General features: G+C 28.7%; 1 protein-coding gene across 3 annotated transcripts; it reads right to left on the bottom strand.

The window, feature by feature from the left end:
* Positions 1–230: 230 nt before the first annotated feature.
* LOC145753480 (uncharacterized) lies at positions 231–14,241 on the bottom strand. 3 transcript variants are annotated; one of them, XM_082569893.1, is made up of 10 exons: positions 13,809–14,241; positions 13,480–13,617; positions 7,107–7,668; positions 6,830–7,000; positions 6,353–6,546; positions 5,804–5,943; positions 4,728–4,962; positions 4,244–4,350; positions 3,098–3,321; positions 231–2,871 (listed from the first exon to the last, which is right to left on the bottom strand). In XM_082569893.1, exons 3-10 carry the CDS (start codon positions 7,512–7,514, stop codon positions 1,795–1,797), a joined length of 2,556 nt encoding a protein of 851 aa, XP_082426019.1. In that variant the 5' UTR covers positions 7,515–7,668; positions 13,480–13,617; positions 13,809–14,241; the 3' UTR covers positions 231–1,794. The 3 variants fall into 3 exon arrangements, with proteins under 3 accessions (XP_082426019.1, XP_082426026.1, XP_082426017.1); XM_082569900.1 differs by having other exon boundaries at positions 13,480–13,577; XM_082569891.1 differs by lacking the exons at positions 13,480–13,617; positions 13,809–14,241 and having other exon boundaries at positions 7,107–9,400.
* Between the last annotated feature and the right edge of the window lie 1,332 nt (positions 14,242–15,573).

Here is a 15,573-nt window from a genome sequence, read left to right as displayed (position 1 = left end):
GCGACTGGATTTTGTAGTAATTAGATGTACTCTGTGTAATTATTGAAGCGTTAATTAACTAGATTGGGCCATTTAAAGTGAAATTAAAAGTAATTTTAAAGCCAAAATGGTCTTTGATCTGAACTTTTTCAAAAAAAAAAGAAACCAAAACTAGTTTTTAAAACCTATAAATAAGTCAAATTTATTCTGTGAATGGTTATTAACCTTTTAAAAACAACCAAATTGTTTTAAATTATTTTTTTATTTTGTAAATAGAGGCAAAGAGAACGAAAAATAGGAATTGACAAAAATACTGATTAAGAAAAATCCAAAAAATGCAATAACAAAAATATTCAAAGCGAGGTTAAAATTCCAAAATAACAACAAAAAATATAGATAGTATGATTTTTAACAACGTAAATTATGACGTCATGAGCGTAAACCTCGCGTTGGAAATACGTCATAATAGTATGACGTCAGACACAAAGGTGCCTCTTTGAATATATCGCACCGAAAAAAGACAAAAATAAATAAAAACACAGTCAAAAATATGAGCACGATTATTTACATTAAACGACATTGACAAAACCAATGTACAAAGAGATTGCCGCAACACCAGCAACGATTATTTAGGGCACAAAAAAGTAATTGCCATTTGAAAACTTATTAAAACGGAAAGGTAAAATAGAAATAGTAACTACTAGATGTTGTTACTATACAGAATTTTGCACACTTTTAAAAGTTCAAGTGTAAAAAAAAATGCATATTTAGAAACTTTAAGTTGTAATCAATACCCATAACAAAAAAGAAAAAGGGGATTTTTTGTTTTTCAATTTTGTTGTTCAACTTCTAGTTACTTTATCTTTCCGATTAAGAGGAATATTAAACTGATGTTTGTTTCTGAAGGTTAAGTTGAACAACAAATTCAAAGTAATAGCGCGAAGCTGATTCCCTCGAATTCGGTTTAAAAACACCCCGTCAAAAACCTCAACAAAAAAACAACCCTCTCTCTTGCTTAATGCGAGGTCACGCACGGACAACTCCGTGACGTCAGAAAATGTCGAATCAATAAACAGGCGGACAGAAAAGTTATTTTTTTTCAAAATTCGAAGGATTTTCGCATTTTTCTCGAATTTAGAATAATTCGGGACATCTCTTATAGCTCAGGTTCTATTTTATCAACAAATAAAGGAAAATCGCATTGAAAAGTGGCTTTAAAACCCGGATTTTTTGCGTGAAACCAACTGAATTAACACGTTTTAAAAATAGCATGACAAGCATGCTAAAATTGCGTTAAAACAATTTACTTTAATTTCCCAAACCCGGTTTTAATGATATGCCAAACTGTCGCGTGATCCATTTTCGTGACAGTTTTAACAGTTTTTTGTTCTTTTTAAATCCAAAATTAAATTTCTAACTTTATTAGACAGCAAAAATTCGAATTTGTGAAAACCGATTTTCAATTTTAAGAATCAGTTCTTTGTAATAGTTTTTTCCTAGAAGAAAGTGTTCTGTAAGGTCACGCATACCATAGCTCGAAAGAAAAATTGATAATTTCGTTTTTAATCACGGCTGAAATCGCGTCACATTAATGGGTCGTGCGTGACTTAACCTGTACAAAAACGCCCGTGGCAATTCAAAGAGAATTTTTCGTGACGAATGATTTCGGCTACCAACATATTAAAAGAAATTCCGAACTTCAGAATTATCCGACAGAAAATCGAAAATATTATCAAACGATCTTTCAGCTATGAATAAGTTTCACGTTTTCTTAATATTTTTGTCCCATTTAGAACGAACTGGATTCAACTTTTCTTATTGGTCCAAACACAGTTTAATAAGAACTCTCGGGTCGCCTTCATTCGGTTTACTAATCATGATATTTTCGACAGTTGACCTTGGAAACAAACCACAAAGGTTCTTGTATAAGTTATGTCGGGGGTTTGAGGGGCTATTTAGGGGGTGATTTTGGGTTTGTCTTGGGTGGGGCTCCATTTGAGGGGTGTGAGTGTGGGGTCTCATTACCGAATGGACAACAGGGGGTTGGGGATGATTGGGTGATGAATACACCCTCCGCGATGTACTTGGGGGGTATGTTTTCGGATCGTCGGGGTTAGGGGAGCTGTGGTTACTCCCTGGGTTCACTAGGTTAACATGAACCCTGTCTTCAGATGGAACAAAGGGGTAACTGTGTGACAAAGAAGACTCGGAACGATGAGAATTCGATGAATACATTGGGTTGGGTTGAACCAGGGTATGCATGGGTGAATTATGTCTTGCCATTGGATATGGGTTATAGATAATTTGCTGCATGGGTTGCTGTTGGTACCCCATATCAGGGTACATTTGGTGATATACTGGGTTTGGGGACAAGTTGTAATGAGGATAAGATTGGATATTTGGAAAGGTTTGTTGTTGGGCTGAGTTGTTAGGAGGCCCCCTTTCTTGCATTTGAAAGTTAGGGGGTGAGCTGTGTTGGTATGGGAGGGGGTGAGCACGAGGCTGAAGTTGCCCCATGTTGCTATGACTACGAACAGTTTGGGGGGTGTTTTTATGAAATGCAGGGGGACCCCCATCAGGGTAAATATACACTTGGGGAATTTGTTGTTGTTGACATGTTGCAAATCGATGTTGTTGTTGTTGTTGCAGTTGATTGAGTTGCATCGACGAGTTGCTTAACGACAATTGTCGCAGATCCTCATTTAAGTCGTCACAAGGAGGCAGTGTTTGGTAATTTGGTTGCTCCATTAAATGTGGTTGTGAATGGTTCGAGCAGGAACCATACGAACCAGTCTGCATCTGATTGTTTAGTGAACGGTTTTTCAAATGCTGGTTCGAGTCTGGTTGGGGTTGTTGGTGTTCTGGTATATTGGGTTGGTGCATTAGAATATCCTAAAATTGATAAAGAAAAAAATGTTGTCAAAATATTTTTAAAAAAATATATAAAAAAAATAAAGTTTTAAAGTTTTCATGTGAACCTTTAAAAAATAAACCTCACTAAAATTATGAAATGTCAGAATTACCATACAAGAATATTTCATACATAGAACAAGTTACTAAACAAACACTGAATGGTTATCTAAAAATAGTTTTAGTATCGCGTTTCTGGAAACAATACCTGCTTAATTGCTTGGGTTTGTGGGCGTACATCTTTATGAGAGTTTTGAGTTGTCTTTTGTGGTGGTCTTTTCATTAATTCAGCTGCCAACTGTTCGGCATCGCTTGAAGTTTTATTGAATCGCTTTTCGTTGTTTTCTTTAAGGCGCTCGGTGACCGATTTTTGGGAAAAGGAACATTCGGGGTGGAAATATTTGCATTTCTTCCCGTACGTGCATTTTTTACCTATTAAAAAAATCAAAAACACATTTAAAAATTGTAAAAAGGCAAAAAAAAATGTAAAAAATTTTTTGTTCGGAGAATGTAAAAATTTCCATAAAAATTGAATAAAAAACGTATAAAAAAGTCATTTATTCACCAAACCGCTATATAATTTAAATACAAAACAATCAATAACGACCAAAACGGAAAATTCTTAACAACCATTAAATTTGCATACTACAATTTTCAATGGTTAAAAAAAAACAGGAAAAAAATTTACATACAATTTTACTAACCACAAACGATACTGATTTTTAATATTTGCCAAGCAAATAAATTATTTCCTTAAAAAATATTTGTTTTATATCAATATTTAGTAACTACACATTATTTAAGTTTAAATTGGAATTAGTAGGACTAACAAACCTACGCAAATATTGAACTTTTAAGACCTTGGTATTTCGAGCCTAATTTCAAAATCACTTTAAAAAAAATTTAACTACAAAAAATTTAGGCAGTAAAAAATCAAGTACAAATATTATTTTTGTTTGAATAAAACACCTAAATAAAAACTAAACTCTTATAAAATGGAATGTTTGTACAGTTTAGGTCTAATATTGACTTAGTAACATTAACATTATAATACTCTTTTGTTATAAAAATTTAATATATCACATCAATGAAATATCCTGAAAAATTGCTTTAAAGTTTTTATTAGTGTCATGATTTCAGTTCACAAAAATACCCTGGCAATCTATACTTTGGTAATAGGAAGGCTTTATAATTAATCATAAATCATTTATTATGGCAAATTATAATTTAGTTTTTTTTATATATACTACCATAAAAAATTAAACCTTAAAAAATGCTAGAATAACTAAAAATTAGAAAACATATTTTTAACCAAAAAAATTTCCTAAAATAATATTAAAATTTTGGAATTTACCGTAAGGACATTGTGGTTTGCTTTGTTCTTCGCATTCTGGTCTTTTCCTTAAGAAATTATCAATACTCGGCCCATTTCTACCTAGTGGGTCATCCGGTGGCATGAACCTGAAAAAAATCAAGTTGGATTACTTACTACTTGTATAAAGTTTAGTATACTATAAACAAAAATAACTTGTAGCAGTTTTTTATTTCTCAATACGAAAACGTTACACAAAATAATTTATTATAAACAAAAAATTGTGTCAAATTTTTTTCTCAATACTTCATGTTTATAAATGAACACTGTTAACTTAATGGTTACATGAGTTTAACATAAACATAGCAAGAAGTCAACCAAAAGCTGGTTATTTTTCCCTATTCAAAAAAAGGCTTTTTAAATGATGAAAACCTATTATCCAGAATTTTTTAATTAATTTTCGATTTAAAAAAAAACAAAAAACATTTTTTTTAGAAATAAATTTTAAAATAAAAATTAAATCTACCTGTCGTTAACGAACGAGTACATGAGCAATCGTTTCTCGATTAATTCTTTCCACTGAGGTTTTTCGCTTTGGAGATCTCGAAAATTGTCATTGCTCACAATGACTCCTTCGGTTTCTTCAGCTAACCGAAGGATGAAACGATCATCGTAACAAGTTACTCTCTTCCCGTTGATACATCTCGAAGGAGTGTAAACTAAGATTCGTTCTTGTTCAAGGACCTCCAATATTTCACGATCTAAAAAATCATAAAAAAAAATTTCAACCAAAAAATTAAAAAAAATTTTTAATTTGTTTAAATATTCATTACAAAACTATCATTTTTTTGTATGTTTTAAAAAGATACAATTTATTGATTTTAGGTTAATAAATTTTTCAAAAAAAGAGAAGGTTTTAAATTAGCCTATCTATTTAAACAAGTCTAGGTTGAAATATTGTTCTAGGGTAATAAGGAAACCTAATTTGCATTTAAATATATATGCTAATAAACCAAACATGTAGGAAAATATTTACATAAATTATTAATATTTTTGGTGATTTTCAAATCTGAGTCAAATTTTGTAATTATATACACAGAGATTTTTTATGACATTGCCTTAGGTTTGGGTTTAACTGTTGGTTATTTAAATAAGTTTATTTTTATAAATCTTGGTTAAGAAAAACTTGTTTTATAAACAACCCAGCCTTTATTTTTTTCTAGAAGTTTACATTCAATGACTAATTTTTTTATTTTAATAAAAAACATGGTAAACAATATTTATAGCGTTAGGTTTTCAATGTTAGATAACCACACAACACTAACAAATACGAAATTGCCAGAAAGCAGATATTGACCTTTAAAAAATTTTTACAAATAACTGAAACCTTGCGAAGTGTGTAAAAAAACCCAAACCATAAAAAATAAGTAAGCAGTACCAACTAAAAAAGAGGCTTTGAAAAATAAAAAACCCAATTAAAAAAAATAAAAAAATTACGCCCAAATTAAAATTGAGTTTTTATGAACTTTTTCTGAAACTAGTTCAATATTATTTTTATAAATTGAAGAAAAATACTTTTTTACACAAAATCTTAAAATTTACCTTTTATAGGGGCATCGGGTCTGGGGGACTCTTTACGATATTTGGGGATAAAAACGGTGATGTCCCGATGATTTCTTTGTCTAAAATAATCGACCGCAATCTTTATCCCTTTGCACGAAAAATATTGCTTGTTACCATGACTACAAAATAAAAGAAATTTAGTTAAAATTTGCATATAACTCTAATTATTTAAATTTTATTTTATTTAAATATTGAAAAAAATTTGTTTAAATTAACTTCGTTTTGCATTTAAAAGTTTGGTCTTAAAAAGCACTTTGCAAGTTTTTATTTTTTACAGTTCATTGAGTAAAGCCTTTTAGTTGCAAGGCTACAGCAAATGGTGTTTGTTCTTAACACAACTGAAATTTTTTACTGTTCTAAAAATAACTTTCAAATGCAAAACAGCGTAAAAATTTCAAACAAAAAACCAATAATATTTTTTTTAATATTTAAAAAGTAACATTACCTACACAATTTTTTTAAAAACTTTCAATATTTTTTAAAACAATAAACTTTATTTGACACAAAAATTTTTATTTTAAAAATTACCTCATCGCAACATTGCTACCATCTATAACAACTGGTCTTAAATTTTCGCTATCATCTTCCATTTCTTTTTTCTCTTTCGTCTCGTTCTCAAAAGTGGAAGGTCCTCTTGCTACCAACCTTGGATTTCCTCTCTCAATTTCAGAAGATTCAAGACCTCTATTGGTCTTTCCGGAAGAGGAATATTTTTCAAGGTTCTGCAAAATAAACACAAATTAAAAAAAAATAATTAAAGTAAAATAATAGAGCTATTGCTTATATATTTAGTTATTTTTTTGTCATTTTAAGGAACTCAAATATAGAAACCTTTTCAATTACTTAAAATTCAAACAATCAAAGCCTAGTAAATAGTATCAAGTTACAACAACAAAAGCACCCTGTTCATAAAACAAATACAAACCAAATTTACATTTAAATTAGCAGAACTAAAAACACAACAAAACAAATGTTTATTTTGTAACATAGTTTTTCCCAACATACTTTTTCTTTCAAGATTAAATTTCTGTTTTCCGATTGAATTACATTATTATTTGACACTGGTAGATGTTGTTTATTTATTATTCCACTTTGTAAACTTGAACATTTAAATAATTCGGTAATAATGTCGTTTTTTGTAGCTGTGCAATTCAACTTGGAAATCGCAGAGCGTACCTAACAAAAAATAAAATTTCGCCAATTAAAATTAATAATCACTAAGCTTTAAAAAAGCCTTATTTTTAAATATTACAAAATATAGTTTTTAGTAAAATTTACAAACCTGGTTAATAGTGTATCCAAATTTTAAACAAAACTCAATTTTCATCGCTAGATCGGTTTCATTTTCAGTCTTTTGATTTAAAGAATTATTTTTATGAATTCCATTTGACTCTATTTCGCTCGTAGGTTTCTGATATAAAATATTTTCTGAGTTTGTTGTATTGTTTATTGCGATTGTTTCTGTTATTGCAATTGGAATTTTTGAAATATAAACATTGTTATTTTTGTTAAAACTATCTGATTGTTTTTGGCTGGAAAATTTTTGCCCATTGATCGCCGAGGTAACGTTGGTTGAAAGATTATTATTATTTGTGTATAAACTTGTAGAAAACTGGTAAGGCCCGTTAGCTGTACACACAATACAATTGTTATCACGACCTTGGCTTAGTTTTTCAGATTGCATTTTCATCTCGGACCCTGTTGAACATTCAATATTCCCAGAACTGTAGTAGCCGCTATCAGCGTTGTGCTGAGATGTATTCGATTTTCTATCATCAGAAGAAAAGGTCGAACTATCCAATGGGTCTGAGGTTAGATTCGTCGTGCTTGTCAATTCTCGATTACTGTTGTCAACATTACTTATTACCATATTTATATTATCCATTGTTTTAGGGGTTAGCAGAATTAACAATACCCATTAAACAAAATAGTTAGGTTTTTATTACATTTCTAAAATAATAAAGAAAAATAAAAGTTAAAATTTTTACGACAAAAAATTTTAAAATTCAATTAATCAAATAACTCTTTGTTAACACACTGACCACCAAACTACTATGAAGTTCCATTTAAATTTGAGTTTTTAGCTTAGCGAGAACTTACAAAAAAGGCAAAGAACAACAAATCGATTCGATTAATACCATTCGAGTTAATATGCAAATTAGATTGATTTCATTAAACTGTTTACTAAGGGTATGAATAAACAGTGCATATAAGATGATATAATGAACTACTCAGACTCAATTACATTTTAAACCAGTTTTAAATCGAAAACACAACCACAGACCAGTATCAAGTTTTTTTTTTCCAACTAACATTATTGTAAATTTACCTACAGACAGTAAGAACTGATTTAAATATAGTAAGAATAACAGACAGACTGAATAAATTTGATGACTATAATTTTAAAATTTAATGAAGCTAGTGACTTAAGTTACATTTGACATTTTCTAAGGCAAAATACTGTTGTCTGACTGCCAAGTTAATATTCTGATATACAAAACATAAAACTAACAACATTCTACATAGTTAAAAATGAATAAAACATATAAAAATTTATCTTTATTAACCTAAAACCTATGCCAACAACCGCACACCAAAATTTTAACTACACTAAAGAAGCCAAACACAACAACGACCTATCCTAAATTTGAATGACGTCATAGCTTTATGAATAAGAAATTCCTGTCGTAACATAAAGCAAAGTAACCCCTACATTAAAAAATATAAAATTCAACAACACTATAAATCATATAATTTTTTGTTTGGTTGAAATTTAAACCAGTAAGAAAACAACAGACTAAAGGCACGAATGCGACACCGATAAATTTGCATACAAGCTCAGTACAGAGAAAAAAGGGAACCATCGAATTACACTGAAAGGCCTTCGCTTTTTTCAATAACACTTACATAATCTGTCATTCAAATTACGTGTTCCTTATTAATTCACACATTAAATACGTATTTTTAAACCTGTCTTTGTATTGTTTTAATTTTTCAGCGGAACATGGTGTTACATAGTTCTTGTGGTTATTTTTAGAGCAAAAAATTACGCGCTTCAGTTGGAAAACCCTAACTATTGTATTTAGTTTTTTTAAACTGGTAATGTAGTCTTAACACTAAGTCCAAAACCAACGTAACATAACTGATTTGCATTTACTATATATTTGCGTCAGTACAATAAAAATAAATCTGAATTTTATAAGGCTAATGCGTCATTCTGTATAATGTATGCATACACATGAAAGGAAAATCAAATTAAATTCATATTTATTTCCTGAAATCCTTGTTTGGTAACCGCGACAATGCGCCCATATTTTATCATACATATTTAAATGTACTTAGCTATTTTTGTCAATTTAAAAAAAATATAATTATCCAAATCAATTTTAACTTGCATGACAAATTTTGATTCTAAACTTAAGTTTAAATGTGAGTTGACTAATTTAACATAATTAAATAAAATTACGGCAACAAATTTTATAAATTAATTGCCCCGCTGCGCTATCTAACGGCGAGCTATATCTACCGTTAAATCCAAACAATAAAACAATTTTAATTTGATGTTTGGTAAAAACATTTTTAAAACTAATTTCTCAAACTGCAAACCAATTTCAATGCTTTAAAAATATTTTATTTATTTGATTAAAACTAATTTTTATTCTTTTTTTATAATAATTTTGCTTATTTCTGTAAAAAGTTTAAATTTCTACTGGTTAGAATAATTCTAAACTTACTTACTACTGTGAAATCAACTAGCATACATAATAATATTAAAATGGAGTGCAAAAAAATTAAAAAAAACAACAAAAATCTTATTTTCTAGAAAAAAATCGACTGTACGAAGTTTCAGTGCTTATTAATCAAGACTCTCTGACAACTAATGTCTCTCTTGAAGCTAAAATATAGAGAAGTCAGGACATAACGCCCGAGGGAATGTTCAATACAAAGTATGCTCTTGATGAAGCTGAACTAGTGCGTCGAATTAATTCGCTTGGGCGAAAAAACGTGACTCGGGATTTGTATAAATACTTTAACATCGTGATCGCAGTCAATGTCAATGTAAAGTCATTATTTACCCAAACCTCACGCGCGCAGAGTCGGCCTTGTAAGACGAGTGAAAAATTTACACGATCACTAGTTTACCTCTTAAACGTGCCTTTAAGATATGCGACAAGTCATCGAAGGCTAGATTTCGAACAATTACCCAACACGAATTGTTTATGAAAAACTAATCGTAATTGTTGGATGACTGTAATTTTCGCACGAGACATTGCATCACAATACAGATTACCCTCTTCTTGTGACGTCATACGCTTGTAGGAAAATAAATAAAATCGCAGCGACCTTTGCGCGCGTTTTTTTGTAAAAACATCGCTTTAAAATGTTGACCAATCAAACAAATAAATAACTGACAAGATTTTAAAAACAAAAAAATTAAACTGTTACTGGATGGTCGCCTACGTTTAACTTACAACTAAAGAAAATTATTAAGGCACGGGACATTATATAAACGTTTTTATTTAAAATCCGTTATAGGCTACCATTTTAAAAAATTTATAATCATGCAGAATATTACAAATCGTGTATAAAAAATACGATTTTCATGCAAAAAAGTCATGTGGGTTAAATCTTTTTACTTATATTAATATCCTATCAAAATTTTTATTGTCGAAATATTTAAATTTTCTTTAGAGAAATATCGTCCTTAAATTTTAATTGTAAATTTCTTGGTAATATTCGTGAGGGTTGTATAGCAAAAACGTGTATCCTCACCAAATGTAATTATATTAATAAGTGATACCACCTCGACAGTATATAACAATTATATTTTACTCGCACGCAAGACCAATACAGAGTAAGGAAAAATATTCAATTTTGGAAAATCTCAAAACCTAAAACGTTATTCGTTTACAGCGTTTATAAACCCATTAATATAATTTTTTTGAGTTTATAATTTTGACCTTTTATGGAAATTTGCGATAAAAAATTGCACAAAATGTCGCAATTTTTTTTGAGGGGGATGACAATTTTTTTTTACTAAAAATGATAAAAAAATTTAAATATTTAAATATTACAAAAATTGATGAATATTATTTACCATTTATTTTTTTATCACAATATTAAAATTTATTATTTAAATACAGATATGGCTTGAAAACATAATATTTAAAAAAGTTGTCGCAAAAAAAAAATTTTAAACATTTTAAACTGAAAAATATTTTCCGAACCGGGAACAAATTACGTAAAAAAACACAAAAAAAAACGTTAACAACCAACCTTTGAAAACAAACTGGTTTTGTGTATTTAACAATGTGCGTATTCGGGCGAGGCATCTACGATAAAAACGTGACCCAATTATGTTTGAACATACGCGAAAACCCGTGTTTTGGCTTTGAAACTACAAAGCACACCGTGACGTCATAATTGAAATTAAATAATGATGATTTAAAGTAAATGTTTTTTAGTGTGAGTTGCTCACGTTTTTTGGTCTGTGATTTTTTCGGGCTTTTTTTTTGCTTATTAATTTTTATAATTGAGTTTTGCGGATCAGCTAAAAAGTAAATATTTTTAACTGAAAAACGGCTTTGATATCAACTTTGTATTGAATTATGCTTATTCTATTTTCCGAAAAAATATTATGCTCATTTTATTTCCGAAAAATTTTTCGAAAATAATTTTTTTTTCTAATATCTCCGAAAAAATAAATTAAAAAATGTAGAATTGCTAAAAAAAACAACAATTAAGATAATAACAACAAAAAAAACAATAACCAAAAAAATTTTAGACTTACAACAACAAAAAACAATAACAAAACAGAAGCAAAACAAAAGTACTGATTGAACTAAACTACAAATTAACTGTTAATTTACTAAATAAATTATAAAACGTAACGCTATAAAATAAAAAATTAATTTTAATACATCCCACTTAACTAAAAACTTAATTCTTATTAATAACTTATCTAAACTAAAACGAAACAACATATTTTTTTTAACTACTGAAGTTATGTAACAAAACATTAATGTAATAAATGTTTCAACTATTGCCTATTTCGTGAATCGAGTTTTCAAAATTAGCCAAATAAGTTGTCATGTTTTTTCGAATAAGAAATTCCTTTATTTGAATACAAAAGAAAAATAAAATGCACGACTTTATTGATTGATGACTTATTTAACTTCCGTTTTTTTGTTAAATTTAAAACAAAACGAATAATATAAACTATAAAAAACGCTTTTGGAATACATTTGTTTAATTAAATTTTAATTACGATTTTTGCATATTGTAAAACTAATTAAACACTTTGTTTGAAATCGAATTTAAATGCGAGACGATGATTTGTTTATAAGTCTGTAAGAAAATGTTTATTTTGCTAAAAAAACAAAAATAATATTTTTAAATAAAATTGCAAATTTGGCGCCAAAATTGTCGCTACATAAATAACTAACTTTTTATTTTAAATTTTTTTGCAAAATTATTTTTAAAAGTTTTATATTAGTTTTTTTGCTAAATTCAAATAAAATCTAAGATTTTTTTCTTTGCGCGACTTTTACAAAATTTACTACTAATTCAACAAAAAAGCAACCATAATTTTTAATCTTACTTGTACTATTTTATACGCTTTAAAATTTTACTATAGTCTTTCAATAAAAATATTATTTTCTACGACGCGTTAGTCTAATCTAAAATACTACTTCAACAAATACATTAACCTTACAATATAACTTCTACGTGGTTTTAATTAAACGTATAATTAATATGTGACGTGTTAGAATAATTGTGATTGAACGATAAAATTACTAAGGACGAACTAGTTAACTTCTGATTGAACTTTTATTTGAGCAAACCAACAATTAAGTCCCATTTTTATCACGTAATGGCTAAGTGTTTAACCTAAGTAATATATAATGACAGCGTTTTAGAATAAAATGGTGTAAAAATAATGTTTTCAAACAGTTAATATACAATGTTAAAATGTTTTTAACCTTATTATAAATATTAGAGCAAGATTGAATGTGTTATGTTTTTTGTGAAGCGGCGTAAAAAATTTAAAAAACTTAAAAATGTTTAAAAGAGTGTAAAAAAAATTCAAAAATGTTCTGAAAAGAACTTTTAAAAGATGAAATAAATAATATTAACAAACATTGTTTAATAAGTATGCTTGAAACATAGGTCTAATAAAACAAAAACAAATTTATCAACTGAACAAAATGTACAAGAGGCTAACATCAATTCCCTTTGCAGAAGTTAACATTTTCAAGCAAAAATAAAAACTAAAAGTAATAGTCGACAAATAAATTCAATACCAAAACAAAAATTAAACAAATTAGTTATTAAGTTGCATGAATCAAAACAAACTTAAAATAATCTTTAAAACTGCATCTTTGCTGCATCAATATTAACTTACAAGATAAAAAAAAAAAACTTTCTCTTACATTACCCCTAAGATTTTTTCGCTAAAAGGTGACTTAAACGACTTAAGAGAGTGATAGCCCTAAAATTCTTGTCCTAACCCCTTAAAGATCAACTTTTTCAACCAAGCCCCCAAAAAACTATATTTGTTTACAAAAAATCAAACTAAACTTAATAGAAACTAGTTAGGCGAAAATTTACAGGGTGTAGTGACCTGTCCAGAAAATAACACAACTGCACTTTACCTCCATCAAGCGGTGTGTTGCCGACCAGATGACTTCATTCCTATGACGTCATAAAGGTTATTGTGACATCGATGACTCATCAAGGCTTGGTAAATCTACTGAAGTAACAACGTGTTAAAATTGGGCGTTGTTATTTTTCTAAATATAGAAAAATTTTAAAAAATATTAAAAATACTCTTTTAAAATTACTTTAAAAACTTGTTTGCTTCTCCAAAAAATCTAAAATTTGTTTTTTAAATTAAACTCTTTGTTTAAATAAATTAATTTTTACTTGAAATTTGACAACGTACAAAAAGTTACAATTTTTGAATGAAAATAAGTGAACCAACCTTGACCCTTTGTTTTCTGTAGCTTCGTTAGAACAGGAGCGTCGATCTATACCTAACTTAAAAACAACATCTTTTTATAACTCTACTCTTATCTAATCCGCCCTAAATATAATACAACACAATGTATGCAAATCTGCATCTTCAAATTGCATGACAACGTGACTGTTAAATCGTTACCATGACAACATAGCCCATCAATCAAAGGCGGACTTCAAACCTATTATTGAGCTAAAGACCAGGGTTTGCCTTACCCAATACTGGGTAAACCAATTAGACTGTTTTCAAGGTTTAAACCCAGGACACGTTTTGCGAGGGGGAGTCCCTATTCGAGATGAGTTCTTGCCCAACTAAGTTTCTTATTGCCTGAACTGTCACGTTATTTATACTAGATGTTGAAATGTAATATAGGGCGTAGAAAGCCGAGAAGTAGAAAAAGCAATGTTTGTCTAAATTCCTCGTACAACTTGTCACTATTCTCACGAGAACAAAAGTATTATGTTTTATTGCTGTAAACACAGGGCTTTATGACTGGTCACGTTTTTTTGCTCGCTAGAAATATTTGAGGTTGTTTTTTATCATTCTAAAACAACAAGACGCTTCGGTGGTCAAAAACGCGCCAAGAAATGATTTTTCGTCTGCGAATTCTGACGACTTTATAAAATCGACACAAAAACATAATTTAATTATTACACTTTGCTAAATAATGTTTTGCGCAACTGTTCAAGCATTCACCCTGAATTTTATCAACAATTTTTGCAAAACAATTTTATTATCGCAAATATAAAACACAACATTTTTTTTTACGATATTTTAAAATATTTTGGTGTTTACGTATATATTAAATTTTTACGCTAGAATTTGACAGCTCAGATTTTAGTAATTTATTCAGAACACGTTATTTTAAAGCCGTACTTTTAACTGCCAACCCAAATTCGCTATGCGCAAATCTGGAAACGGTCTGCAAAAATCTAAAATTTAAATTATTTGCCCACTTTATATACCGTCATATCTTTATTAAAACTGTTTGTATACAGTTCTTATGTTACATATGTTAGCCAATTTCAATGCTTGAAATCGTTAAAAAAAAGGTCAATGTAATACAGAGAATAATTAAAGAACTAAATGTAAATATAGCAAAACACGTTTTATGTAATTTTCCATTAAAATAAACCAGAAACATGCTCAAAGCACACGAATTACAATATCACGATTTTTCTATCTTTGTGTTAAGGTAAAGACGAAGTTGTAATACAAAACAATAGCAGTCTTTATATAAAAATTATCTTCGAAAATTCATCATAACTTTTATGGTATGTTATTAAGCTCGATATTTAAATTAACTGTAAAACGTAGAGGTATTGTTTAAAAAGCAATATATGGAAAATTCATGTAAAAATACAGCACGTAAAAACGTTAGGTTACATTTTTTTAAATCCTTGCTTTAAAATTTACACGTATAAGTTATAGGTTAAAAGTAAAATGCAAATAATTTAAAAATAATAAAAAATCGCAATGTTTTTATTTAAATCTCTTAATAAACCATTTTTTTCTCTTTATACCCTGTTTTATTACAGATCTTCTTAATTGAATAGTTATCATTTTTTCCAACTTTGTAAAATTAAAATTTTGAACCCAAATTTGCTACTAGTTATACTCAATTTTTTTACCGAAACTCAATTTTTTTACCGAAAATATTAAATGAATCATAATTAACTTTTTTTTATTTTATCGACCCTTAAATAAATACAGATTAAACCTATAATAT

This window comes from Corella eumyota, chromosome 1 (genome assembly GCF_963082875.1).
Source record: "Corella eumyota chromosome 1, kaCorEumy4.1, whole genome shotgun sequence".
Taxonomy (NCBI): domain Eukaryota; kingdom Metazoa; phylum Chordata; class Ascidiacea; order Phlebobranchia; family Corellidae; genus Corella; species Corella eumyota.
Note: the sequence above shows the minus strand (reverse complement) of the source record. Positions and strands in the feature narration are given on the sequence as shown.